Consider the following 26,553-nt stretch of genomic DNA (forward strand, 5'->3'; position numbering starts at 1 on the left):
ATGAAATTATTGTTCTTGTTCGTAGTTGGACGAACATGGGTAAGTCCTAAGCACATGTGCCACATTAGCACCCAACCCAATAAACTAAATAAAAGTGATCGCATACAGTACATCACACTCTAAGAAAAAAGAGTGTGAAAAGGTGGTAACTTCTATAGTTACCACCAAGGTCAACATAGCGTCTGGTAAATGGTGTAAAAGGGTGGTAACAGAAATTATCATATATCCAAATTGCTACAAAAAGGCGTACGCCCCCCCCCCCTCGCTCACAGAATCAGAAGCGATAACCCTATCATTCTCATTCGTGGCAATGGTTCACGGACAACGTGCTATGCTGTGAAGCTATGTTTTGAGAGTGAGGTAGCAGGTAGAACTTTGCAACCTTTTAGGCACAACATATGCGACAACTATTACGTCCTGAAAGGTCTAAATGTTCCACCTTTTTTTCTAAGAGTGTGCTGTGGCGTAGCAATGCCCCCCCCCCCCCCCCCCCGAAACCGTACCTTTGGTTGTGCATTTGAGGGAGGGAGAAGAGGGTACCCCGTAGAACCCTTCCCTAAATATTTTTCTGGCTTCGTTACTGCTGCACATATTTTCTTTTCGCACAGTTTTTCGAATTAGTTTCGTCGCACAGATTCTACAATCAACTTCACTTGAACCGAACCGACAAATTTCCGTCCGACAGTCTGCTTTGAGGACAGAAATACTATGAAGTATACTATGCAAAATAAACTATATTCCGGTAGATATATACATCTTCTATTCATTACATGCGCACAAATCTTTTCGCACTTTCTTGGGTATTTGTTTTTCTCCCTCGTATGGGAGAGAAACGTTAGCTGACGACATCCGAGAATAAATATAGTTGTTATTCGACGAGAAGTCGAACTAATTTATTGATTGCAGCGCTTTGTGGTATAATAGAGGTCGATTATTCGGGGGGATTGTATCCAAATTCAAAATCTTCGGCGAATTGGGGTTCAGCATCCTTGAGCAGTTCGTAGAACTCGGCAGCGTTGTAGGGCCCCTTGGAACCGCCGTACTCTCTGGGCAAGATGTCTTTTGAATACCTCTTGTGCAAGTCCTTCAGATTGTTCCCATGCATGTGCATCTGCAAAGTCAAGCGCAAGGCATATTTGGCTGGCACAGTAAGCCGTAAGCGTCAAGACAAGCGTACATTAGGCCTCGACTATAGTATTGCTAACACAGTGCTCGAAACAACAAACAGAAAAGCAAGATGTGCAAGTGTGACGCTGATTAGATTGCAGATTAGTGCAAATTAGCAAAAATCCCCCCTATAAATACTGCTAACAGTTTTACACGTAGCGAAAAGGTGGTTACACATTACTATCCGTCGGAATAGTGTTGTTAGAAACTTGGGTGTGCTTTCCGGTTGTTTTAGTTCTGCTTGCTTTTCTTTTGGCAATGCCCTAGTTTTACACAAAATAGAATTTGCCTCCGGATATAGAGGGTATGCTATTTACTATAATTAGGATCATGTACTTTGCAAATGTACTATGCTTTATATAACCGCCGTACCATTCAGGACTGTCTCTTGTTGTGCAAGCTCGTTAATGGTGCCAGTGTTCGCAACCCGACATCACATGCTCTCTTTGATGTTAATCGTCATTGCGATATTTGTCGTTTGCATCGTGCTTTATGTTCCTTCAACGTTATCGCGAGCAAGCAAGACTTACACCTCTTTGGTGTCACATGAGCACCGTTCAAGTTCTCTTATAAAACATGTTTGATTTATATATTTTTGGCACGTTATTTATTTGTAGTTTGTACATTTTCTTATGCACCATGAGCCAGACTTATGTCGGTCATGGAACATTAAAAATAAATACTTGAATACTTGAATTGTTCTCGCATTACTGGAAATTGGAGGAACAGAGTCCTTTGGGCTAATAAGAGCGCTAGAAAGGACAGAAACACAGTGAAGACAAACAAGACAAGGATGACCTTGGAAATGTTGGGTTAGAGGTGGCTGCGTGCTTGTGTGAACTATTTTTGTGTTCTTTTTTAGCGCTTTTAGTGTGAGCATCACTGCATGTTACCTTGCATATATGCTTGGATGATATTGCCGGTCTCATAAAGTGAAGTAAATGTAACTTGACGTTGGCAACATGTCACTGAGCTTGCGGTAGAGGCAGAACATCAAACGAACCGCACAATAAGACGAGGCTCAAAACAGCAATGGGAGAGGCTCCGTAATGAACGAAACGTCTAAGAAAATTTATCTGATCGATAGCATGAGCCCTCAGTAGTCTTACGTTACAACTTTCTTCCCAATTGCACTCCGTTTTTGTTTTGTTTTTTAACGTGAAAGCGCCTGTTCGGTATGGTAGCAAGTGCAAGGTGGTAGCAAGGTCAAAATTTACAATGCAACGAAATTATGCCGAATTTGATGGTGAGTAATAAACCGATAGCAACCAACCTGCGGCGGCTGACGCAATCTGTGTGTGTGTGTCTGGCGCGTGCGAGAAAGACGGAAACGCAGGGGTACCAACGAGATAGAGAGGGTAATAGAGAGATAAACCGGCAGTCATATTTGAAGCCACCGTGAATGGCGCCATGTTGACCTCACCTTGCCTTGTTTGCAAATGGCGGACATTAGGGACTCATGCGGTGAGCGTCTTTGCGCGCGTACGCTCCGAAATTCCGTGGCGTTTATTGGTTCCGTAAAGCCGCCAACAATTTTTCCCAAGCCTACGAAAGAGATATTATGATAGTCACATAACCAAACAGTGTAATAGCGAGATGTATGAATAAGACAACCAGAGAAATCATTGAGGCCGAAAAATAGTGGAATTTGGAACGTCGTGTGTCAGCACCCCGTCTTTGGCGCTGTATGATAAGGAACCGCGGCTTTCTAGCGAATTCAGCTGGTTCTTTTCGTGCAGAAAAAGTTGCACTGGCTCGAGCGTGCATATCCCACGACCGTTTCAACCCAACTTGCGTTGCGCACTGGCGTTTCATTGGTCCTTCGGTTCTCTCTTCGTCCGTTTTGGTCTTGACAGAAGGAGTGCGAGAGAGAAAGCAGAGGGTCGCCTACTGGGATCAAAGCTTGGAGCATCGCCATGGCTGTTGCGCACTCTATTTCCTCTCTATCTCGTTGAGGGGTACGCGTACCGGGCGGGCAGTCTATCTCGCGAGCGCGTGAAGCTAAGACGCCGATCGAGGTGTCGTTGGAAAGCGCTTGAGAGGCTTTACCTGGACCTTAAACGGTATCGGCTTCAACAACAATAACCAAAATTTTATTTACGAAATTGAAATATCAAAATTTTGCCAGAATGTCGGCATATATGAAACTACAATATGATCAGAATCGAAGGAACCGGCAATTAAAGAAAGGGCAGCTTGAGGGGAACCCAAAAATCCCTAAGTCTAGCACCCCCCAAGTTCAGCACCGAGCGATCGAGAGAGCTACGGGAGCGCCGAAGAAGGGGAGGCAAATTCGACTGCCGGTGCGCACAACGAACCCTCTACCAGCAGGGCAACTTCGACTTGTGCGAGTGTCAAAGTGACCTAACGATGGGGGGCATCCAGAAGGTGGGGGGTGCTCAGCACCGTGGAGGAGCCAGAGCCCGAAGGAGAACCTCCAAGAGCAGCCGCGATGGGAGTCGGCGCGTGCCGCCTTCGAAATATAGCGTGCGTGACATATAGCATAAGCGTAGTTAAGTGGCTTACACGTACTCGTATTAATAATCCAATATTGTGTAGAATGTCAGCCTAGCGTAGTGAGCGTAGTTCTTGATATCAATAAATGACTAATGAATGGAATGAATAAATGAGAAAAAAAAAAGACTTATTTCTTTCACTAACATGATCCCGCAAAGGAGCAAAGGCATAGGAGGATCATGACGTTTTCACGTAAAACACTACAGCTCGGACAAAACTGTTTTAAATTAAAAGTGAAGACTACGGGCAACGCTCTGTCGAAGTTCACACTGATTTCACATTGCTCAAGTGCGACGTCAAAGCTCCATCGCATGTGCATAACACTGGGCCTAATAAGTGCTTCATTCTCATCCATGGCCCCTGAACCGATTTGAGAAAAAAAAAAAACGGTTCGAACTATTACAGTTGCCTCCGGAGCTATACCGGAACTGAACCCTTAGCGTCGAACCTACACCCGAACTGAACTAACTAAACCCTGACAGTTGGAGACATGACAAGACACCTAAAAGCGACCGTACCAACGCTAAGGGCCAGTTCTCACTTGGCGACGCCCAACGCGACGTGGTTAGCGGGCGGCGGAAATAGACGCTATTTCCGGCGTTGTGAGAGGAGAGACGTCGAGCCAAAAAAAAAATTGCCATGCCGAACTTCTCAGGTCCCCTAAGGTCACCAAGGTACGCAGACAGGTACGCTATGTGATGCACGCGGCCGTGCACTAGATCCTTCCGATCGCTCAACACGTTTAAAAACGGGACCAAAAAGTGAAACACGACAGAGAAAGTTGTTATACGCGTTTTATTTGGACATATAAAGACTAGATTCATTCGCAGAAACAACAAAAACATTTTGCCGCTAAACTTAGAGCGCTGAAGTGATCCGGAACGGCAACAGTGGGGTATCCAGTGGCGGCCTTCTTCGTTGCACGCTTTTCCGAGGTGAGTTTGGGGGACCTGGAACTTCTTTCACGACGTCGGCGAGAGCTGCCAAGAACTATATACTGGCGATCAATAAGGTGACACAAAGGCCACGCCTCCTGATTTTTCGTCTGCTTTGGACGCTTTGGACTACGAAATGCCACTGCGGTGGAACATGAAAATCGTGGGCTCTGACGTGGCGGCGGAAATCCGCCTCTAGACACCTATCCCTGTTTACAAACAAATCCACGTCAGATGGTACAACAGCGCCGCCAACTTGGTAGACTGGAAATACTACGTATAGCAAAAAATCACAAGTCATAAGAAAGCCACGTTTAAATGTGGCTTCTCATATTGTAAGATTTTTTTCTTTTTACTTCTTTACATATTATTAGTTGTATGGCCTTGTTCTGCTCATTTTACCGCGGTAGCCATATCTTTTCGGTAGCCCTTGTGTGTTAGGGCAACAGCCTACAGGCGAAAGCAAGAGAGAGAGACATCAAGAAAGACAAGATGGTGCACGCAGGTGTATTCTGCACGACCTACTAGATTATAACGACCATGTCGTGGGCACCCCTTCGATCCCAGCGCCGCATTTTTGGAAGCTAGCGGTGGCGTTTCTCATCGTCCCAGTTATTACTTCCTCAACTTCTACAATACTTTGTACTTCAGCTTACCTTGGTATTTCTGTACAAGCGATGGGTGTTCCACATATGTTTTATTCTGAGGTTGATTATCATCATCATTCTACGCGTTTTCAAAGGAGCTATCGCTGTCGTCTGCTACGGTAGTCATACACATGACCTACTACTATACTAGAGACCTGGACATCCGCAATGCTCCCAGCACAGGGGTAGTAGTTCTGGCAATCGCCGCTTGGCTATAGGATTTGGCGCTAGCCCGCGCTATTCGTTACCACGTGACTTGTCGAAACCGCGGTGATGTATGGTAGGCTGTGTTGACAACGACGAAGCAGTATATAAGAGAGATAATAGCGCGTGCTTAGCAACAGCCTGTGTATATGGCGGGCTACTGTGTATCCCACTGATCTCGATTGTACATAGAGATCATACATAGAGATCAGGGGTGTATCCCTGCGTAGCAGACTAAAGGCGGTAGCAAGGGTGATTCCCTCTCCCTAATGCTATGTGGCGCTTGCGGCGGTCACTAACGTAACTAACGCGTGACCCGTCTCTCCCATAGGGGATCGCCAGCTGTCCAGGTCGTCCAGGTCTCTAGTAGAGTAGGTCGTGGTCGTACATATGCTTCTGCGCGTTCAGAATTCAAATTTCCATCGTCCAATCGTGGCTTGCCGATGAGTAGCGCCCCTGGCGGATCGTGAGGACGGGCTTCTCATAGGGGTTGCTGATTGTGACATGGTTGTTATAATCTAGTAGGTCGTGGTATTCTGTAACCATGTGCTCGTTTAAAAATAAAGCATAAGTTCACCCTAACATGGCGCAGCCGCAACTGGATCAACAGAACCAAGGTGTGTGGAACCTCCCTAAGTAACACGCGCGCGTAGCACAAAAAGTTGCAGCAACGTTGCCTGAATGTGTCCGATGTGAGAGCAACGTTTCCAACAAAAAAAATGACGTTATTGCAACGTTCTCCTGGAAACGTTACATGTTCAACAAAAAGGAGACATTGCTGGTACGTTGCTTTATGAACGTTACGTTTTCAACATAACGAAACAACACCGCTACGTTGCATGAGAAACGTTGTCTAGATATTCCCTCAGAACATTTCTGTTACGTTTCACAGAGCTCAGACTGCAACATTTTAAAATGGAGGAATTGGCCTATGTGTTTCAAAGAGAATGGGATTTTCAATTGATTTAATGGGGTCCAACATGCTGCAGAGCCACCAATAGAATATGCGAGACGCCCGATGCTGAAGCAGCGAGTGTAATGGCGACCAACGGTACATCATATTCTCAAATTAAATAATATATGATTAAGAAGAACGCCGTATGTCTGTGTAGCAAATTAACTACTTTGAGGCACTCGTTCAATTCTAATGAAATTCCAGAATACGCACGATATCGCAAGTATTGCAAGTGAAAACTGAACGTAAATCTGAAATTAAAATTTATTTTCAGTTGAGCAGGCGGCCGTTGGCCGATGTTGTCAAAGGCTGGCCGCGGACGCTCGCAAAGTCCGAACTGGCGCGTTGTAACACAACACGTACGTTTCTGTGCCGCACCACATAGTGGCTCGTCCGCGTTGAAAGCAGTTCGTGTTATTTCAAATGTTTGTGAACATATCTACAAAGGTACATGTACCGTGATAACTTCGTATTACACCTCTTACTTTAAGCTATTGTTTCTGCATTTTGTACAACATTCCTGTGCACGTAAGTGGAGCGTTCGACAGTCGTCAACGGTCAGTCTGCTACGAAATGTCGGAGTGTTCGGTTATGCGCTGTGTCTGACAAGCAGTTTGCGTCATTTGGGCTTCATTTTGAGGATTTTATCCGTTTCTAAGGTATGTAGTTGATGTGTCAGGGATTCCCGTTGTTTCGACGTCGTTTCTCATGTTTTTACCGCTGCTCGTAGGCAATACGACCGCTGACGGGAGGAGAGCGAGATGTTCTATCGGAGTGTTACCTCCCGCGCTGTGAGCAACGGTATGTAATGTATTTTGACGCCCAATATGGTGCTGTGCTAACATATTTTGAAATTGTATTTCTTGAAGGTTATGCTCGTGCGACGCGGCTGGCATAAGTGCGTCGGCATTTGTCAGCAGTTTGTCAAAACGGAATCTCGCTGAAGTTTGATGGCGTTAATTTTCACGCAAGAAACGGAAGCTGGACGGGCTATCGCGAATCACCTACGAAACACAAGAGCATGACAGAACTCACTGCTTCAAGTCTTCAAGTTCTCGTGTTTCTTCGTCAGGACTGTTCAGACATTGGGGACACACATCCCTATAAATCTACACATCGTTGATCGACGTTGTGTGTGTTGGTGATGGACGGTATACGCTTTCAGAACATGTAAGTGGTGAACCAGGTTTCTACTGTTGTTGTTCTATGTCCTGCTAGCGATTTTCAAGTGCTTGGTGAATATTCTGACATAAAATTTGAAACATATAAAATCATCTGAAATAGCTTTCACATTTATATCTATCACTTGTAGTATTTTCACGTCTACTGTATTGTTATATGTGCAAGAATAAATGTTCACACAGAAACGGCATCAAGTGCAATTTCTTTTTACAGCTAAGACATGCTTTCTGCTCCATTTCGTTCCCATTGACACTTCAGTGATTTATTATCGAAACCCGCTAAATTCTTGTTTCTTTCAATAGGTATTTGTCCAAGATCGTTGATTGGGAATGGCAAGTTTTGATTACTTTCAATAAGAATTGTGAATGCGATATCTACTTTAACCGAATGAGAGATCTCAGCTATTTTGAAATGGATTATATTTAGCAGTAAGGCAGCTTGAATAGTGATATACTGTACAGTATATCACTGTTGAAGCTTCTTGACTGCTGGAAATAGTCCAGTTCAAAACAGCCCAGAAATCTCATTCAGTTAAAGTGGATATCGCATTCACAATTCTCATTGAAAGTAATCAAAAGTTCCCATTCCCAATCGACGATCTTGGACAAATACCATATTGAAGAAATGCTATAAATTCATACATTGTTGTAACGTCGCACACGTACATTACTGTAACGTTGCAAAATTTACGTTGAGAGGACATCACAGAGACATACGTTGGTGTGATGTTTACAATGGATGTTGCGGTAATGTTGCAAATAAACGTTGCAGATAACGTTGAAGTCGCGGACATTAGCAACATCTGAGCAATGTTCCAAGCTGACATTTAGACAACGTTGCTGCAACTTTTTGTGCTACCTGGTACTCGGCACGCTACAGCCCCGAAAAGATGACGGACGACGTACGCAACGACATCGCTCAGATGAAGACGCAGATACGAAAGCTGATGGACGCTTTGAATATACGCGTTAACTCGAACACAGTGGTAACGGTGGAGACCACGAACGACTGCAATGTGACCAACGAGAAAATCGGACCACCTGGCAACGACGTGAACGTTGAGCAGCCCAACGTTTCGGGACAACTGCTCGCGGCAACGCCGGGTGAGCCAACGCACGCAAGCGCGTTCACCCCATCGATGACCGATATTTTAACAGTTGTTGTGGATACTCAGCGCCAAATTGCCGATGCCGTTACTCAAGCCTCACGGCCTTTGGAAGTCCACTCCACCAATGACACTGCCAACGCTATCCCGACCTTTGATGGTGATCCACACACCAGGACTGGCTGCAAAACGTCGAACTTGTTGCCTCTCACGCGCACTGGACCCCATCCTTGACGATGCTCAGCGCCTTTTCACGTCTTCGGGGCGCCGCCCAAAACTGGCAGAAGGTGTATGGAACAAGTTTCCATGACTGGAACACTTGGAAGATAGCACTTTCGGAACGCTTCAAACGAAAGCCCACGCTGCAAGAATTTATAGACTACCAGTCTCAGCGGAAACTACAACAAAACGAAACAATGGTAGAATATATCTACGCCATGAATGCTATGCTTGAAAAGGCCCTGTATACCCTCGCAGCAGAAGAACGGATCTCCCTGATCATAAACGGCATCAAAGATGATAGATGGGCTGTTCCGTTAGCTGCACAGCGTTGCACTTCAGTGCTCGAGCTTATCAACAGAGCAGCGACTCTTGACAGCCGACGACAGACTCATCGAGACAACGTACATCTATCGCGAACATCGACACCCGGCTTAGCTAACCCAGACAACTCTCAGCTGAGACTTAACAGTGACGGACAAACTCGTTCACAACAACAAGTACCAAAATGCTTCAATTGTTCGGAGCTCGGACATATATCTCGGCACTGCCCAAAGCCAAAGTCAGCCGCAACGTTACGAGCCGAAGTAAAAAGAAGGCAACCCAGTACCGAGCATCAGCCTCGACGAGATACCACGTACAACACTTCACGAGTCAATTGCTTCACCAATACAACTTCAAACAATCTGCATGCCTCTCATCAAAGCCATGATCAGTGGGAACACACTGGTGAACGCATGCATAGACACAGGAGCAAATGTGTCAGTCGTTAAATCTAGTGTTATTCCCCCAAATGTGGCGACATCCCCATGGTCAAGTCAAGAACGTGTAACCGTGATCGATAAAGAACTAATCCCAGACAAAGTGACTGAACTGGACATCATTGTGGGTACGACGAAAACACGCCACCCCAATATTATCGTCTCACCTCTCCCTGACAACGTTGACCTGCTTTTGGGATCAGGCTGGCGTCAACTTGCTAATGTTGACGTAACATTCCATAACTCAAACGACGTAACTATTGTGCATTTGCTGGAAGACGGTGCTGCGACATCAATTTGTGACTCCCCATCCAGTAAAGGTGAACTTCGTCAGTCTAAAACCGCCCAGGCTTTGGGAGCCTCCTTCTGCAGTCGTGAATTGCCAATGCACTCGTCATCGGACACTAACATTGTCAGCATACGACACAAACGCAACGCTCCTGATCCTGCTGTTCAGTCTGAAATCAACAAAGCAGTTGATCATATGACACCCCACGCGACAGAAGAACAACAAAACAGACTAAGAGAACTATTGACGACCCACCACGAAGCATTTGCAACAACCGAAGACAGTGTTGGTGCATGTCCTCACACAGAGCATTCCATAGAACTCAGGGACAACATCCCTGTTGCATCCCGACCTTACAGATGCAGCCCGGCTGATCGATATTTCATCAGATCACAGGTACAGGAGTACTTAAAGAAGGACATTATACGCGTAAGTGAAAGCGAATACGCCGCTCACACCATCGTTGTTGATCAACCTCAGCACCCAACAAACCCAAGACGATTCCAGGCGCTTAAATGCAAAGACGATTAGCACCTATGCCTGTGATGGAGGATGAGATTGATGATGTCATGCGAAATCGAGCAGTATACTTCACTTACATGGATGTTAAATCTGCTTTCCTCACCACCAGGATCAAGGACGACGACATACACAAGACTGCCTTTGTTTCACCAGATGGCAAATACGAGTACAAACGCATGTCATTCGGATTCTGCAAGGCGCCGCAAACCATGCAATCTGTGATGCGTAGAAGCTTCGACGAACTACCACGGACAGCCACGTATATGGACGATGTTGGCCAAGGTGCCTCCTCAGTTAACGAGGCTCTCTGTTTACTCGGACAGGCACTGCAACGTGTTGTGACAAATGGTCTACGCATGGACCTTAGAAAATGTCGGTTCATTCGATTCAAGATTTCATTTCTTGGCTATGTAATAACGAAGGAAGGACGGATTCTCAATCCTGAACGTGTCTCAGCAGTGAACAAATTCCAGCCATCGAAAGACCGAAAACATCTTTACTCGTTCCTGCAGTTCGCCAACCACTTTCGAAGATTCATCAAGGAACTTCTCGATAATAACGGCCCCACTACGCCAGTTGCTGAAATTAGACCAGGCGTTCACATGGTCTGATAACCATCAGAAAATTATCAACGACCTCACACAGACACTGCAAAGCCCTCCCGTTCTTGCAAACTACACTAACGGTCTCCAGACACTCGTGTACGTCGATGCCAGTCAATCTGGACTTGGTGCTGTGTTGAAACAGAAACATGATGACACTGAAAGGGTCATAGAGTATGCTAGCAAGGCTCTGAATGCACACGATTCAATGCTACATTCCAACATGTTGGAATGCATGGCCGTACACTGGGCCATCACTGAGAAGTTTTCAATCTATCTCGAAGGCGGTCCAAGATTTACTGTCATTACAGACAACATAGCACTGACTTGCCTTGCCAGGTACGGCATAACGAACCGACGATTTGCACGATGGACTCTCGACCTTTCAGAATGCGAGTTCGACATTGTCCACCGTGCCGGGAAACTGAACGGAGTCGCTGACGCTCTGTCACGTTTAAATGGGCAGACTGGAGTCCAGAAGGACATCAAAATGATGACGGTGGGGCAGGCTCCTCAGCTATGCTTAGCAGTCATCGTAAGCAACGACACGCGTCTACGCAGTCTTCAAGAAAGTGACGAAACGTGCCAGAAACTCCTTTCCTTGGCGGACGACGACGACAGTCCCTACGACGTGCAACACGGAATCCTGGTGCGACTCATGAACCTTGATGAAAGAAAGGTGCCCAGGATCGTTGTACCTAGAGTACTTCAAGAAACTGTTATGATCATGTGCCATGACAAGCAGTGCCGGATTTACAGTGGCGGGGGCACCGGGGCACTGTGCTGTGGAGGCTCCCTCGTGTATTCTATGTCTATCCAATGTGTTATTCGGGATCGATATGCCTGGACGGAGGACAGATTTTTACCAAGTTTCCGTTTCGGGGATACGTTTCAGGCATGCAAAACAGATTTCCCGTGGACAAGACCTTTACTGGTGGGGGCCCCTTTGTGGTGGGGGCCCCGGGACAAGTGCCCCGTCTGCCTAAATCCGGCACTGATGACAAGACAGGCCACATGGATGTAGAGAAAACAACCAAACAAGTTAAAAGACGATATTGGTGGCCACGGATGTCCAGAGACATTCGAAAGTTTGTTCGCTCGTGCCACACTTGTCAGAAAGTGAACAGACAGACGGTACTGCGAGAAGGGCTTCTTTTGCCCCGTCGTGTGCCAGAGATACCGAACAGTGTTGTCTCCCTCGACCATTTTGAAACCATTAACGAGCGAAACGGCAACAGTCATGTGCTGCTCTGCATTGATCATGCCACAAGGTACCTGGATGGTGTCCCAGTACCGACCACATCCGCAGAGCACATTAACTTCCTGCAAGTTCGTTGGATACCACGTTTTGGTGTGCCAGAGGTCGTGATCACAGACCAGGCACGTGGGTTCATCAACAAGAGGACAGCTGCTATCCATCATAGACTAGGGATCACTCACATGACGACGCCACCGTATTGGCCACAGGCCAATGGCCTTATTGAAATGACGGTGGCCACTGTCAAGCAAGTAATCAGGAAAACAGTTAGCAGCGAGCATAACTGGGATTCTGTACTTCCTGCAGCCATATTTGCGATCAACACAAGTACACAGAAATCTTCACGCTTCAGTGCTTTTTTGGTTAATGCATGGGTACCATCCAAGGTTGTCCGGAGAGCTCAACATCGGGATAGTCTCTGAGGATTTGAGTGAAGCAGACTGACTGCACCAATTGGCAAAAGACCGTTGTGATGCACAGGACAGTCTGTCGGCGAGCCAAGACACAGCCAAATCTCGGTATGATAGCTGTAAGAAACGCCATTGCTTCAGGGTGGGAGACTGTCTACTGTGCCATAGGAGGAAGAAGCTGTTCACTGGACCCATACTTTGAAGGTCCATTTGAGATTGTGAGTTTTCAATCCGAAAATACTGCAACAGTGAAGAGAATTGTGTCTTCCCCTGGACGAGGTGAAACAAGGCTCGTGAACCTGGAGCAGATGAAGCACTGCTTTGAACGCGATATTGATGCGCCTGAACTGACAGACACAATTATAGGCAGAGTTCTGGAGCAAGCGGTATTGGAACCTGCAAAACTACCGGAGACAGCAGGTACGAACTCCAGCTTCGAGGACTGCACAGCCATTATAGATATGGAATCAGACCAGCCGACATCACTGGAGATGACAGGTACAGATTCCAACTTCGAGGAATGCACAGACATCAAGGATGCAGAACGGGTACCACCAACCATCCCTCCAGCCAGCGGGACTATAAGAACCCCACGCCAACGAAAAATTCCCCAGCACTTCAAGGACTACGACCTCAGTGACAATTGAATTGAAGACTATTCAACGCTGTAGTGGGCATGTTAGGGCAACAGCCTACAGGTGGAAGCAAGAGTGAGAGAGACATCAAGAAAGACAAGATGGCGCACGCAGGTGTATTCTGTAACCATGTGCTCGTTTAAAAATAAAGCATAAGTTCACCCTAACAGATGGTTACCGGGCTCTTCCATCCTCAGGAGCTTGAAGGGCACGAGTTTCTCTCAGAGTGCACCGTGGTGTCTCCATACCAAGCAAGCAAAGCAAGTGCAAACTAAGTTGTAATAACAAACCTCATTCCGCACAGGATTACGACATTGACTATCAGACGATACAGCTCTTCGGATGAAGCCTTTTCCGCGGTCGACCGGGAACGCGAATGAAGGCACGAAAGCAACGAAAAACGTCACGTCATTTGTGTGTACCACTAATGCAAAGAAGCCACCCGCGACCTTCGTGAAGGAATATGGCTTTGTGAAACGGCGGTGTTCTCCGCCCGCGCTGTTTCGATTGCACTATGTCTACCAGGGATGGGCATAAATACACTTTTCGGGTATTTAAATATAAATACAAAATACTACATGTTTTCATGTATTTAAGTACTGCCTATAAATATCTAATGATGAAAGTTAAATATATGAAAGTTAAAAGTTAAATATAAATACATTAAGACAGTATTTAAATACTGTAACTGCTTCCGTAAATACTTTGAGCCGTTCAGGCACATTATTCTTTTAAATTAGTCTATAAATAGAGCTGCATGCATAGTCTATAAATGGGTGCATGCCCGCTGCACACAATGCCCGCATATTTCTTTATTTTTTTGTGATGCAGTGTGATGATTTCAGCATCTTGCGTGGACCGACTTTCCATTGAACGGAAACGTTTCCTTGAGTCTCAGGAGCAGCGAGGGGGGGGGGGGGGGGCTAGACAGGACGGACACGGGACAAAAACCGACGACGACTGAAAACCAGCTAAATCCACCAGGCTTCCCTTTAGCCACTAGGCTTTGTCAAGTGTCGCAAGGGGGTCACGAATCACATTTTCCCCAAATTGGTGTTCTCATTTCTCTACCCGCTTCCAAGACTGAAGCAACCGATACTCTCATTCGCACATTGTGCTGTTTTCGGGAAGGACAGAAATCCCCGAACACACGGGATGAGTGACCTGTAGCCTCTAACCAAGATACCCTTCATCGCTGGAGGCTAACAATGTGAAACTCTAGAGAAGCCCACAAACACGGGGGGATGAAATATGTGTATTTAAGTGTATTTTAAATATAAATACGCCTAAAACGGTATTTAAATATAAATACATTTTTCTTGCCTGTATTTAAATACGTATTTTAAATACAATGTATTTAAATACTGCCCATCCCTGATGTCTACCAACGTCATGATTACGTCACGGTGACGCGTTTCTTCGGTAGAGGTCTATTTCCGCCGCCCGCTCACGACGTCCCGTCGGGCGTCGCCAAGTGAGAGCTGGCCCTAACTGGCGCGGCGTCTTTCGATAGCCACTGGCTCATCGAACGATGACTGAGGCCTGCACACCGTGCACCCACGCTGGACGCTAAGTGCAGTCGAGCTTATCTCCGCTAAGTGCAGTCGAGCAGCGTATGTACCAAGCATACTGGAGGAAACTGACGCCCCCATACAGGCGTGAGCGGCCGATTTTGCCTCATGAGCAGGCATGTAGTATGTAGGAAGCTATGACATGGCCGAACTAGCTTCCACGCGCCTTTACCCACTTACGTACTTCACTAAACGGAAACCTGCAACAATGCACGATAGCCACTGATGTCCACAAGGAACCAAACGAACATCGGCAATTGGATGTACTGATGTGATACCGGTGATTTTCCCAGGATCGTCATCTCCGGTTGCTGTTGATACGTGTCCATTATGGGGGGGAGTGTTACACCCATATCTGCTGTTTTTCGGTTTTTGTTTTTCTGAACTTTCTTGCATGTTTTTTTTTTTGTGTGTGTGGCATTGGGGGGGGGGGGGCTGGGAAAATTCCTGGATGACACCTCAAGATGTCATCTGGAGGAGTCTTGGCGACTCCCACTGCAGAGGTCCCCACAAAAGTTGCGTCAATGATCCCATGCCCCACTCTGGCGCGCTCTCGGAGCACACCCGGCAGCACGTAAATATTGTTGTAGACCCATGTTTTCGATGGTGTTGCGATGCAGTCCTTAGATTGCTAAACTCCAAAATATTTCAGAACCGCGTCCAATCGCCAACCTGGGCGATGGGCCTCAAACGACGGAGGTCTTCGGAGAGAGCTCTTCAGTAAGGAGGATGCAAGTTATGGATGCAAGGTGCAATGTGAATACAGGAACTTTACGTGCACAAGTCGATCATTTTTGTATGCTCGTACGCGTTTGTGGTCTTTGCGCTATTGAGTGGATTAACCCCCTGAACGCTGATAATAATAATTCGTGTCTCTACGTCACGAGAGAACTGTGAACATTTCATGACATCATATGAGCGAAGCCACAGTGGCCGGTTCGTGGGCCAAATTTGTCCACATGAAGATTATTTAACGTGCACACCGTCCCTCGCGCTGGATGCCGCCGAGTTGCTTGTGCCCCCGGCATGGCCCGAACCCTCAGCTTGGAATCATTAAGCAGAAACGTTACCAGCAGGTCCACTGAGGCCTAACTTGACACGCCTTGAATTTCTGACACAATAGCTTTTCCTAGCAATTCCAAGTCAGGATCTCATCGTCAATTCACTGCACTTATGAACGATGCAATTCGATTGTCGTGTTTCCTTTTCAGTGTCCGCACAGTACCATGCCGGAAACGATACGCATTGTCATATATGCGTCGTGAACCTGTATTATGAGACTGGTTCTAATCAGCAGGAAAGAAAAGTGTCGAGGAAAGAAAGAAAGCAAGACAAAAGAAAAATCGAGGAAAGAAAACACGCACCCTTTTGAGCCCTTTCTCGTCGATGAAAGGAGTCATCATTTTGAACAAGACGTTAAAGCTGTATGGCTGTTTCACGATTTCCACTCGCTTCTTCTGTATTGGGTAGGTGTCCTGCACGCAAAGCCATAATGTTCACAATGTTGCAAAGTTTTCACTGGCGGTAGAGTGTATTCCCTGTCGCGATGAAAGTCCCTAATCGTCATTGTTAGGATAAAGTGTTGTTTTTGTTGCTGCAAAGTTTGTAAACCGTGCATAATGTAAAAACCCCGAGACTAGGGAACACGAAGGGACAGACACAACACGAAGTACCTTCGTGTTCCCTAGTCTCGGGGTTTTTACATTATGCATCATCTTCACCAGCTCGCTTGCTTCCTAGCCATTTTTTCTTTGTAAACCGTGTTTGCAAGCCGCACGCCCAGAATAGTGTAAACCTGTGACAGTCGTAACTTTTGAGCACGAACTTTGAGAAATCAAATAGGCGTTTCATGAAAATACGATTGTGGTGCAAGATGTGAACTCACTGAGGTTCCGTTAACGACTGTCATGAAGTAACAGGGATTCAAATCCATAAGTGAGAACTCTAGTACGGATACCCACTGGAACAGCATTCCTGTCCGTATTAATAATAATAATAATAACAATAAAAATCATCATCGTCATCATCCCTGGCTTTAAGGCGGGGTCCCATAGCCTCGATTTGAGCAGCAGCAGCAGAGCAACAGCAGCGGAGCAGCAGAGCTGCAGCGACACGAGCGGTCCCATAGCTCTGGGCGAGAGCAGCAGCGCTGCCGAGCTGCAGAAATTCCTGCTGCTCCCGTATCCGAATTTTTGGTTGCTGTGGTGGTGGTGGTGGTGGGTGGTGAAAGGGCTCGCCGTTGTCGGCCTCACAGAGGTGGGCAACGTCACGACTGACGCCCTGGGGGAATGTGCCGGTCTCGCAAGCAAATCAGGAGGTTGGTTGGTATTGTTTTCGTTCGACGGTGTTTAGGGTTAGCAGGGCGGAGAGTGACGGCAGGTTTGTGTCTGGCTGTTCTGTGATTTGTTTCTGAGGACCTGGACACGCTTGTGATTGCAAGTAGCTTGGAGCGAGTGTTCAATCATCGGGACTGCGTGAAGTGCGCTTTCAGGACATAATTCGGTTCATAAAGTTCAATATGTTCGACCGAACCTACGTGATACATTGTGTACCACAGTAGCTAATGTTCGCTTGTTTTCTGGAAAGTACTTCAAAACCCGTGACCTGGTAACGTACAAGGAAATTACGTTCACGTCCATGTTGTGTGAAAACAAAAGGTTCGGTAGAGATAGACATTGAACTCGTTACCTTATGAAAAGAGGCAGAAACTAGTGATGACTAGCAGAAGAGGCCTTCGTTTTCGTTAGACAGCTTGAGTTCACTATCAGCAACGTACGCATTTGACAGTCACAATAAATCAAAATATCGAATCTTAGTAACGAGGCGATATTAATACGACAAAGTCCTGTAGAAGAGTCTCCAACCCCAGCAGATGCTGCACAGCAGTGCGAAAGGACGAACCTACGTTGAATGTCACGAGACTTCTACACATCAACGAAGAGCCAATTAGGTAATATGAGGCTCAGATCACCACCACAATCATTTCACAGTCAACTTGTGAGCTACAGATCCATAATATGTCCCACTCATATCAGCCTTTCACCTAGAATTGCATTCCTACGTGTGTGTACTAAAAGGCTTAGCTACTGCGTACGCCTTCGGAATGTTCGATGGATGGAATGGATGGATTGTTGGTGCACCTCTGGTGGGCCTCTTTGAAACGAGGGTCCAGCAAAAAAACAGCGAACTGTGCGGACATGCTAAAAAATTTCTTCGCCAGGCTTTGTTCCGGTTTAAAGGTATTTCTCTTTACCGGCGGGGTGTGCAGTATGCCCCGATTTTCCTTTTGATCTGAATTTGAAGGCGCTGCTTTTTCCACAGATGGCGTTGTACTTGGTCCTGTTTCAGAATCAGCTGCTGTGTTTTCGATGTCAAATTGTTTGTTCGTTTTCGGGATTTTTCCTGGCGCCTCTGCATCTGTCTATTTTGTGTAGTCCATTGTTTTAGTCTCCGCTCCGTTTCCATCAGCGTCAAGTCTTGTCCGTCAGCGGTGCAGAAACCGAGTGCCTCTTGAATGGAGCATGTCCTTTTGCCTCCAAGTGCCGTGCAGTCTAAGATTACGTGCTCGATGGTCTCTACCTGGTCGTCATTACATAGGTCGCAATGTGCATCAGTGTCCTCGAATTTACTTCTCCACAGCTTCGTTCGTAATACTCCACACCTTGCCTCAAAAAGACGACTGCTCTCGTGCGTGTTATCATGAAGGCCGATTACGTTTGTTATATTAATTTTTTCTGTCTTGTATATCTCCAAAGCTGGTTTTGCTTCCATGCGTCTCCTCCATGCTTCGGTTTCCGCTACCATGACCTGTTCCCGGATTTCTCTGTCCGATAGACCTGTCGAAGCACTGTCCAGGAGCGTCACCGGAATTTTGTGTTTGTCTTTGAGCCTTCGAGTCCTGAGGTTCCACCGGGTCGTTATACCCATAAACATTATCCTTGTCCAGCGTTGCTCTTCCATGTGAATCAACCTGTTCTCATACGTGGCTTTGCTAACCGCCTCTCTTGCCTCGAAAGAGGAGAGGCCGAGATCTCCTATTACTGCCTCATTTGGCGTTGACCTGTGGCTCCGTAGGGCCATTCTGCCGATCTCTCTCTGCTTTCTTTCTAGAAATTCCCTTGCACCTGAAGATATGCACAGGAGTTAGCATATGTTATTGTGGGTACTACCACGGTTTTCCATACCTCACGGACCATCACTGCATAGCTGAAGCTCCACTGGGCCAACTTATTCAAATATCCAGCTGCCCTATGAGCTCTTCCTCGCAATCGTTGTTCATAGCCCTGGAGGCCATTTTGTGTGAGTTCTATTTCCACGCCAAGGTAGGTATATGTTTCCTGGTATGGAATGCATGAGTCTTGGATTGTGAGCTCCAGGTTGTTCTCTTGTCCTGCTAAACACATAACTGCGGATTTCGTGTTGTTGAAATGTAGGCCTTGCCCTTCTGCCCATTCTCCACACTGATTAAGCATTTTCTGCAATTCCTGTTGGAAACGTAAACAATGCCGTAGTTGCCAACACGTTTTGGACCCCCTACGCCGCTGCTGCCGCTAATTCAAAATGAAGCTATGGGACGCCTCTAGCAGCAGAGCAGCCGCAGCAGAAAACTGCTCTGCTGCCATGTTGCCGTGTTGCTGCTGCCGAACTGCTGCTGCTTTGCTGCTGCTGCTCACATAAAGCTATGGGACCCGGCCCTTACTTCGCGAGACAACTGTGGTCATGAGCGACGCCACAGTGGTCGGTCTGTCGGTCTGACCTTTCTTTTTTGAGACACTGTGCTACAAGGTCTTATATACAGGTTGTTTCTCTTTTTTTTTGTACATAATTCTTGTAAAAAGCTCATTAGCAAGACATTAAGAAAGCGAAACAGTAACTGTGTTCGTCAAACAGTGCGATATCGTCATCAGTTAATGCCACATATTCTGAAACCACGTCAGCTCTTGCCAGCTAGGCAAATCGTATTGGCGGTCTATTTCGACGAGGAAAAAACATTTTCATGGTATATCTTTGTGGTATACAACAATAATTACTGAATCCCACGTGTCATGACATCCATTACTATAATCCCCCCATTGCTTGGTCCCTGGCCACACCAGCCCACCAACGCTCTGCCCTCAAAAGCTCTCTTCACCTTTCTGGACACCATAGGATTTCGATCCATATTGTGAAGGTGAAAGAACTGATGTTCTGAGGCTGGAACAACATAGAAGGGACAAATACATACAAGGCCTCAATTTGCCTAAGAAATTAACGATGAAAGATGAAAGTCACTGAAAAGGTTAGCTAGCTGTAGGGCTCGAACCCACATCTTCTGGATTGCAATCCAGAAGATCGGGTATCGGCAATCCAGAAGATGTGGGTTCGAGCCCTACAGCTAGCTAACCTTTTCAGTGACTTTCATCTTTCATCGTTAATTTCTTAGGCAAATTGAGGCCTTGTATGTATTTGTCCCTTCTATGTTGTTCTAGCCTCAGAACATCAGTTCTTTCATGTTCAACAGCTGCGTCGATCCCGTCGTATGAATGTGTGTATGAGTGAGCAAAAATGTAAGAGTGAAAGGAGGATGAGTGAGAGAGAGCGGTTGGTTTGTCCCTTCAGATGACGCACCCTGGAAGTCGCTGAGACGACGTGTTAGCTTATCTCAATTGGTAGAGCCCTGGACCGGCAATCCAGAAGATGTGGGTTCGAGCCCTACGGCTAGCTAACCTTTTCAGTGACTTTCATCTTTCATTGTGAAGGATTATATCAGTATTTCATTATTATTTCATTCCCCGCATCACCACCAGCAATGGGGTAGAGTATCGCCCCTGGCGATGAAACTCCCCATCTATAATCTCGAAATAAAGTTGTTCTTTAACCTTTCTGCAGTAGATGAAAGTAGAATCACTCAGAATTAGAATCAAAAGGGGGCATGCTATTTTCTCGCGCTCAGCCAGGCGCTGAGATGCGCATCTCAACAGCTGTGTCATGGGGCATGGCCTTACGGGAGCACATGGGGCACACTGAACCACCGTTAATCGGCTGTTAAGCGTTAAGCGTGCAGTCGGAGGTGAATAGTACGGCTTCTACATAAAGTCAGGTTTCCGTCGGAAAGAATGCCGCGGGGGACTACGAAGTTGGTTTCTTGAAGCAGACCAAGAAAACACCGAATTCGTTTGTCAATCCCGACGTTCCTGATATGACACTGCTGAATGGGAGCGATATTGTTGACATCTTGCCTACCCTACGGTGCGCTCCCGCCAGTAGACGCCTCGAGCCCTGCTACACGTCCGAAGTTTACTTTGCAACCATTGATTCGTTGTATGCTGTTGGTATCATACTCACCCACTGGTTGTAACATTCTGCCCGAGCGTGGGGTACACAGCTACAAGAGTCAGCTGTCTATAGTTTCGCAAGTTGTCGGAGTATCTCTTCAAAAATAACGTTCATTTTGTATGGCCAGTGTAAAACAAGATTTGTTCTAGCCACTGGAGTTAGCAATGTAAAGTTTTCTTTCCTGTACAAAAATACATTAAATCTGCTAACTTTTTTCGTCTCATCGTGCTTCACGTTCCCCTACCTAAAATTAACCAATGAGCTCTTTAATTAAGGGATTTCTGGAAAGTGAGGTAGCAGAATGGGAGGCAATCCTCGTTGAAAGCCACTTTATGTTTTTTTTAATCCTGAAACGCGCACGTACGTTGAGATGTCCATGGCCAAATTTTGCTATGCAAATGAGCCGAAACCAAAATCGTATGGATCATGCGCACAGGCAGGACAGCGCTCATTCCACATCAGAGGACCACGCGTGCTTTGGAGCCATGGGGATAATTGGAGTTGGAGCTGATGTGGGACTGGACAGATCAGCCGGATCAGCCTCCTCGGACGGCGAAGGTCATGTTCTCCTGAGGCGCGCTGTTTAGGTTTCGGAAAGCAAAGCTCGGCGATGGACATTTCAACGGACGTGCTCGTTTCAGAATTTTGGGGAAGTAAAATGGCTTTCAACAAGGATTGTTTCCCGTTCTGCTATATCACATTTGCCCTCCCCCCTCCCTATATTGCAAAATCCTACAAACTTTCTCACGGGATTAGTGTTAGCTCTTTCAGGATTTCGCACAGCGGACGTGTATTCCCAGACATTCCTACAAGGAACTTATTTTCTCCTTTAAAATCCTTTAAATAAATGTTTAAAGATGCATCTTATGAGAAGTTTCGAGGAGGGTTTTCGTGAGAACAGGCAGTTCTAAAAATCTGATAAACACTAAGATATCTGACAACTTCTAAGAGCTTCATAATTTCTCTCAAGGTCTGCAAGAGAAAATCTTTTTCATAGAATTTCTCACAGCCGCCCCTTCTGAGTTATGCGACAGATTGACAGACGGCAGTGTCACTGATAAATTCACGAGGAGCGTCTGACTCTGCACATGAAAACATGGCCAGACGGACTCGCGACCGGCCTCGGTGGCTCAGTCGGTAGCGCGTTCGCCTTCTGATCCCGAGATCGCGGGTTCGAACCCGGCCGAGGACGCCAGCAACTTGGTGGCGGCGTACAAGTTGCTCACACACGCCGTCTTCCGCGAGGGACGTTAAATACGGGGTGCCGTGTGATGAGCTTTCATCGCACGTTAAAGAACCCTCAGGTGGGCAAAAGCAATCCACAGACCCACCGCTGTGGCGTCGCTCATGATCTCAGTTGTCTCGCGACGTAACACCGAATTATATAAAAAAAAAAAAAAAAGACGGACTCGTGAAAACGAGGCGGTGGTTTTTGCTGAAGCATGGGACAAAAGATATTGCATCCCTATCCGATACGGATGGAACTGCACCCAAATCAAATGTGCTGTTGAATGTTGCAATCTTGCAGACAATCACCGACCGTTCTGTTATCGCGAGATAAAGACGAATGGAGGGCCAAGAACACCTTTGTGGAGCTATGATGGGGCAGAGTGCCATTAGGCCTTCGGAACTAGGGGGTATGCCCTGCTACTCTAGGGCTCTGCTTTGCAAATCGCCATAAAATACGTAAGTGTCTTACACTGAGCGTGCCAGCGAGAGCCCCCATGCGACTGGCGGGAATGCTGAATGCGGTGCTGTAGCCCCAACCTTCGAAGTCGCATAGAAAGGAGACGCCGCAGAGCTGCGCTGCTGGGCTCAATACCATGTACTCGAAGCAGAGCAGTATAGCACGAAACACCTAGGAGCATATTGTCACAGTTGGTTCGGAGATTCATTGAAAGAGCACTGAGGTGATCCCAAAATCCTTTCTTTTTTTTGACTGCGCTCTGTCCTGCAACGAATTAAATGAGCTCCTGCGAAAGAACGACGTGCACAGGTGACCTGCAGCACAGCGCGAGGCCGCATACCTTTCAAAAATCCTCCACTCGTGGAAAGAGCTCATCGGAGAATAAGGGAACGTCGTGACGTAGCGCGTTCCCTTTGCATGTGACTCGTGACGTACACAGGCGCGACTCAAGCGGGTGCAAGTCAGAGCCGTTTATAGGGAGAATTTGACCAGTACGAGGAGAATAACTTGAACCGTGTCATGCGACATCACGGTTGTCCACTGTTGTCCACGGTCTACTGTTGTCCAGTCGTCGACGGCTCGCCGACGCCATGTTGATGCAAAGTGCTGGTCACGATGCTGTGGGAAAGGCACGTGCGTATCGCGTCCTTCGAGAACCCTTCGTCCTTGAATCCTTTCAGTTTGGTAACAAAGCTCCCATATAACAGGCGCCTGTGGGTCATAAGCAGGCGATTGTGGTAGATTATATTGGGCGCGGCAAAAGTACCTGTCGACCAGCCGGTGGACTGCATCAAAATGGCGCCTACCCGCTGGCGGAATTCGCTTGGATTCAGACTTTTTGGGCGGTGTACAGTCACTCTGACATCAAAACAGGCTCCGCCCGTGAAGGGGCAAAAGATCAAAAGATGGTCAAACTCTCTCTATATACGGTTCTGATGCAAGCAGCGCGTGAGCTGCAAAGAATGAAAGAAGAAAGGCAAGGGGACCTTTCGATGTCACGCGATGATCGTGTCGGCCGTCCGCGGCTGCTTTTCTCAGATTGTTTTAGAAAATTTGATTGGACAGGGACAATACATCGCACAGCGAAAACATTTTGCATGGGGACTCCTGATAGACAGCTTGACAGATCATGCAGTGTTTTGAGCCAGGTTAAATATCGCCTCATTGCTCCTTTGAGCTAGAGTTGCCACGTCCGCTCAAAGAAACCTACGGTGTAAAAACAGAACTGCATAACACATCAAGCGTCGTTCCGGATCACATCGCTCTGTTCCCTGACTTGTTGAAAACAGGAAGTGTACACTCCTTTTGGACACATTACGCAAAATGTAGTCTTCATAAATAGGCGGATTTTCCCCCACCCCATTCATCCCATTTTCCATAAATCAGGACACAGAATGGTGTGATTCGAAATGATGCTTGGCTCCCGGCGATGTTATACAGTGTAAAGAATTACAAAAAAATAAAAAATAAGAAATGACGTATGCTTCCCATTTTCAGCAAATGAAAGAACGATATTTTGGTTGACGGTCTGGTTCTTAGTGTGTTGTGTGAGAAAGTTATGCTTTCAGGGTGTATCTAGCTTAGTGGGCATGCTAAACGTTAGCGTTATAGTTTACGCCAGTTTACAGACCCTCACGACTACCGAAAGGCCTTCGTGACTCGTGCGCAAGGGTGAGGTGCTGTAGTTATGGATACATGTGCTGTGGACGACGGGACAGGGAGGGATGACCGGTGGTGCATACGCGCATAACCTTTCCAAACGCGGTGAAACACTTATGTTTCCCGGTATACGTTAAGACACTTCTCATGCTGCTGATGGAAGCTTTCCGGTACCCATTTGTTGCAAGGCCATATGCGATTCGTTATTACACCCCTAAAGTAACTGCGCACCGAAAGTCGGCAAACGGGACAGTCCGCATGGCATTCGATATTTGCATCATTTGACGGCGATAACCAATAGCTGCCGAGACATACACTGACAAAGCTGATCTTGCTGGGGTTCCAAGCTCCGGCGCGAATGATCATGATGAAGCGCCCGTTTTTATCTCGTTCGGGAAGCACACCGACGAGGTTGCTGGCAAACACCTGGTCCATCTCTGATGGCAGGAGGTTGGTGAATAGATCTTTCTCGGTCACTCGCATACGGTAGTATCGCTTGACCGTCACCACAGATTTCTTCACGTGCAAACAGTTGGCCCGCAAAAAACGAAGCAAGAATTCGTCTTCCGTCTTAGGATTGAAATCTTCGTCATCTGAAAACAAATTCAAATGCAACAGGGAAAAGTGTACATATAATCACGGAAAGACTGCATTTCGTGTAATTTCCAAGATAACGCTAATTTAGATTCCATCTTGAGAACTGAACTGGCCTGTACGAGCAGAACATGCACTGGTGTTGCCGCCCTGGCCCTTCCATCAGCATCAGAACAGTGGGATTGCGAAGGACACTCTGGCCCGGTTTCAACAACGCTGGTTAACTTTGAACCAAGATCAAGGGTCGCTAAAACTTTAAGTCAAAGCTCAATTCGTTTTTACAAACGTTAGTTCGTGACGTGATGAATGTTTCAGTGACTAGTGAGAGTTAAGCGTTAAATTCAAGTTAAGGGGAGGTTGATCCTGGTTCAAATGTTAATCTGTGTTGGTGAAACTCCGCCTATATGACTTCAGCGAAGCTAAAAGCAAGCCCTGAATGTCACCAAAAGAGGCATACTATAATATCGTGAACAGCAGCACAACAATCACTGCTTAACAGCGCTGGTCGTTAAGAAAATATGTCAGAAGTCCTGCGTGGCCTTGCGTAAAAGCACTTGAACAACGAAACGGCTCGAGGTGTTCTCTGTCATCGAATAGCCCAGTGTTGTTTACTCTCATTTTAAGAACTTACCAACCCACAAACTAGTTAGTTATTCCCTGTGCAGTAAGAGCATGTTATTGCTAAAGGTAATAATGCTGGTAATAATAGAACAACAAAAGGTAATAATGATGGTATGGTATCGTTTACAAGAAAACGTTTACGATAGCTCATTGCATCATGGTACTTAACGCACGAATAAACATAAATACATCTTCCAGAACGTTTTCATTTCTAGTTAGAGCTACGGTTAGGGAGTTATCACATACGCCCCAGAGACCACACGCTAGCATTTTAAAGATCATATGAAGTGAAGTCTCCTTATGCAAACCGTACGCCAGTTACATGTCATTGGAATAAGGGGCCCCGGGAGAGTAAATTTTGATTTGGATTGGTCACATGTGAGCCAAACCTGGCGCTCCGGGGATTCAGTGCACTAAATCGCGTAAGGTTGAACAGCGAAGTCTCGTCTTTACCTTCAAGGGCGTCTCGTAACTTGGCCACAAGCTTGGAACGCTTCTTAGCGGTCTCGCCTATCTTCTCTTCGGCAATACTATCCCAGTCCACTTCGTCCTCTTCAGTCATTATCTGGACATGGATATTGTTTCGGTCGTAGGTAACAAATTTTGGTTCTCTCTGGTTCCTTGGCAACTGGCGAACAGCTCCTACGTCAAACCAGCCAACGGCGAATGGCCGCGTGCCGCTAGCCCTACGCGGCCAA

At 46.6% G+C, this 26,553-nt stretch overlaps 1 protein-coding gene across 3 annotated transcripts; it reads right to left on the bottom strand.

Moving 5' to 3' along the window:
* Positions 1 to 860: 860 nt before the first annotated feature.
* On the bottom strand, positions 861 to 26,553 carry LOC135395452 (alpha-tocopherol transfer protein-like). Of its 3 annotated transcripts, XM_064626649.1 has the most exons (5): positions 26,309 to 26,553; positions 24,956 to 25,233; positions 22,994 to 23,152; positions 16,344 to 16,454; positions 861 to 1,111 (listed from the first exon to the last, which is right to left on the bottom strand). In XM_064626649.1, the coding sequence occupies exons 1-5, from the start codon at positions 26,415 to 26,417 to the stop codon at positions 932 to 934; spliced, it is 837 nt and encodes a 278-aa protein (XP_064482719.1). In that variant the 5' UTR covers positions 26,418 to 26,553; the 3' UTR covers positions 861 to 931. The 3 variants fall into 3 exon arrangements, with proteins under 3 accessions (XP_064482719.1, XP_064482721.1, XP_064482720.1); XM_064626651.1 differs by lacking the exon at positions 22,994 to 23,152; XM_064626650.1 differs by lacking the exon at positions 16,344 to 16,454.

The sequence above is a fragment of the Ornithodoros turicata genome, chromosome 5, assembly GCF_037126465.1.
Source record: "Ornithodoros turicata isolate Travis chromosome 5, ASM3712646v1, whole genome shotgun sequence".
Classification (NCBI taxonomy): Eukaryota; Metazoa; Arthropoda; class Arachnida; order Ixodida; family Argasidae; genus Ornithodoros; species Ornithodoros turicata.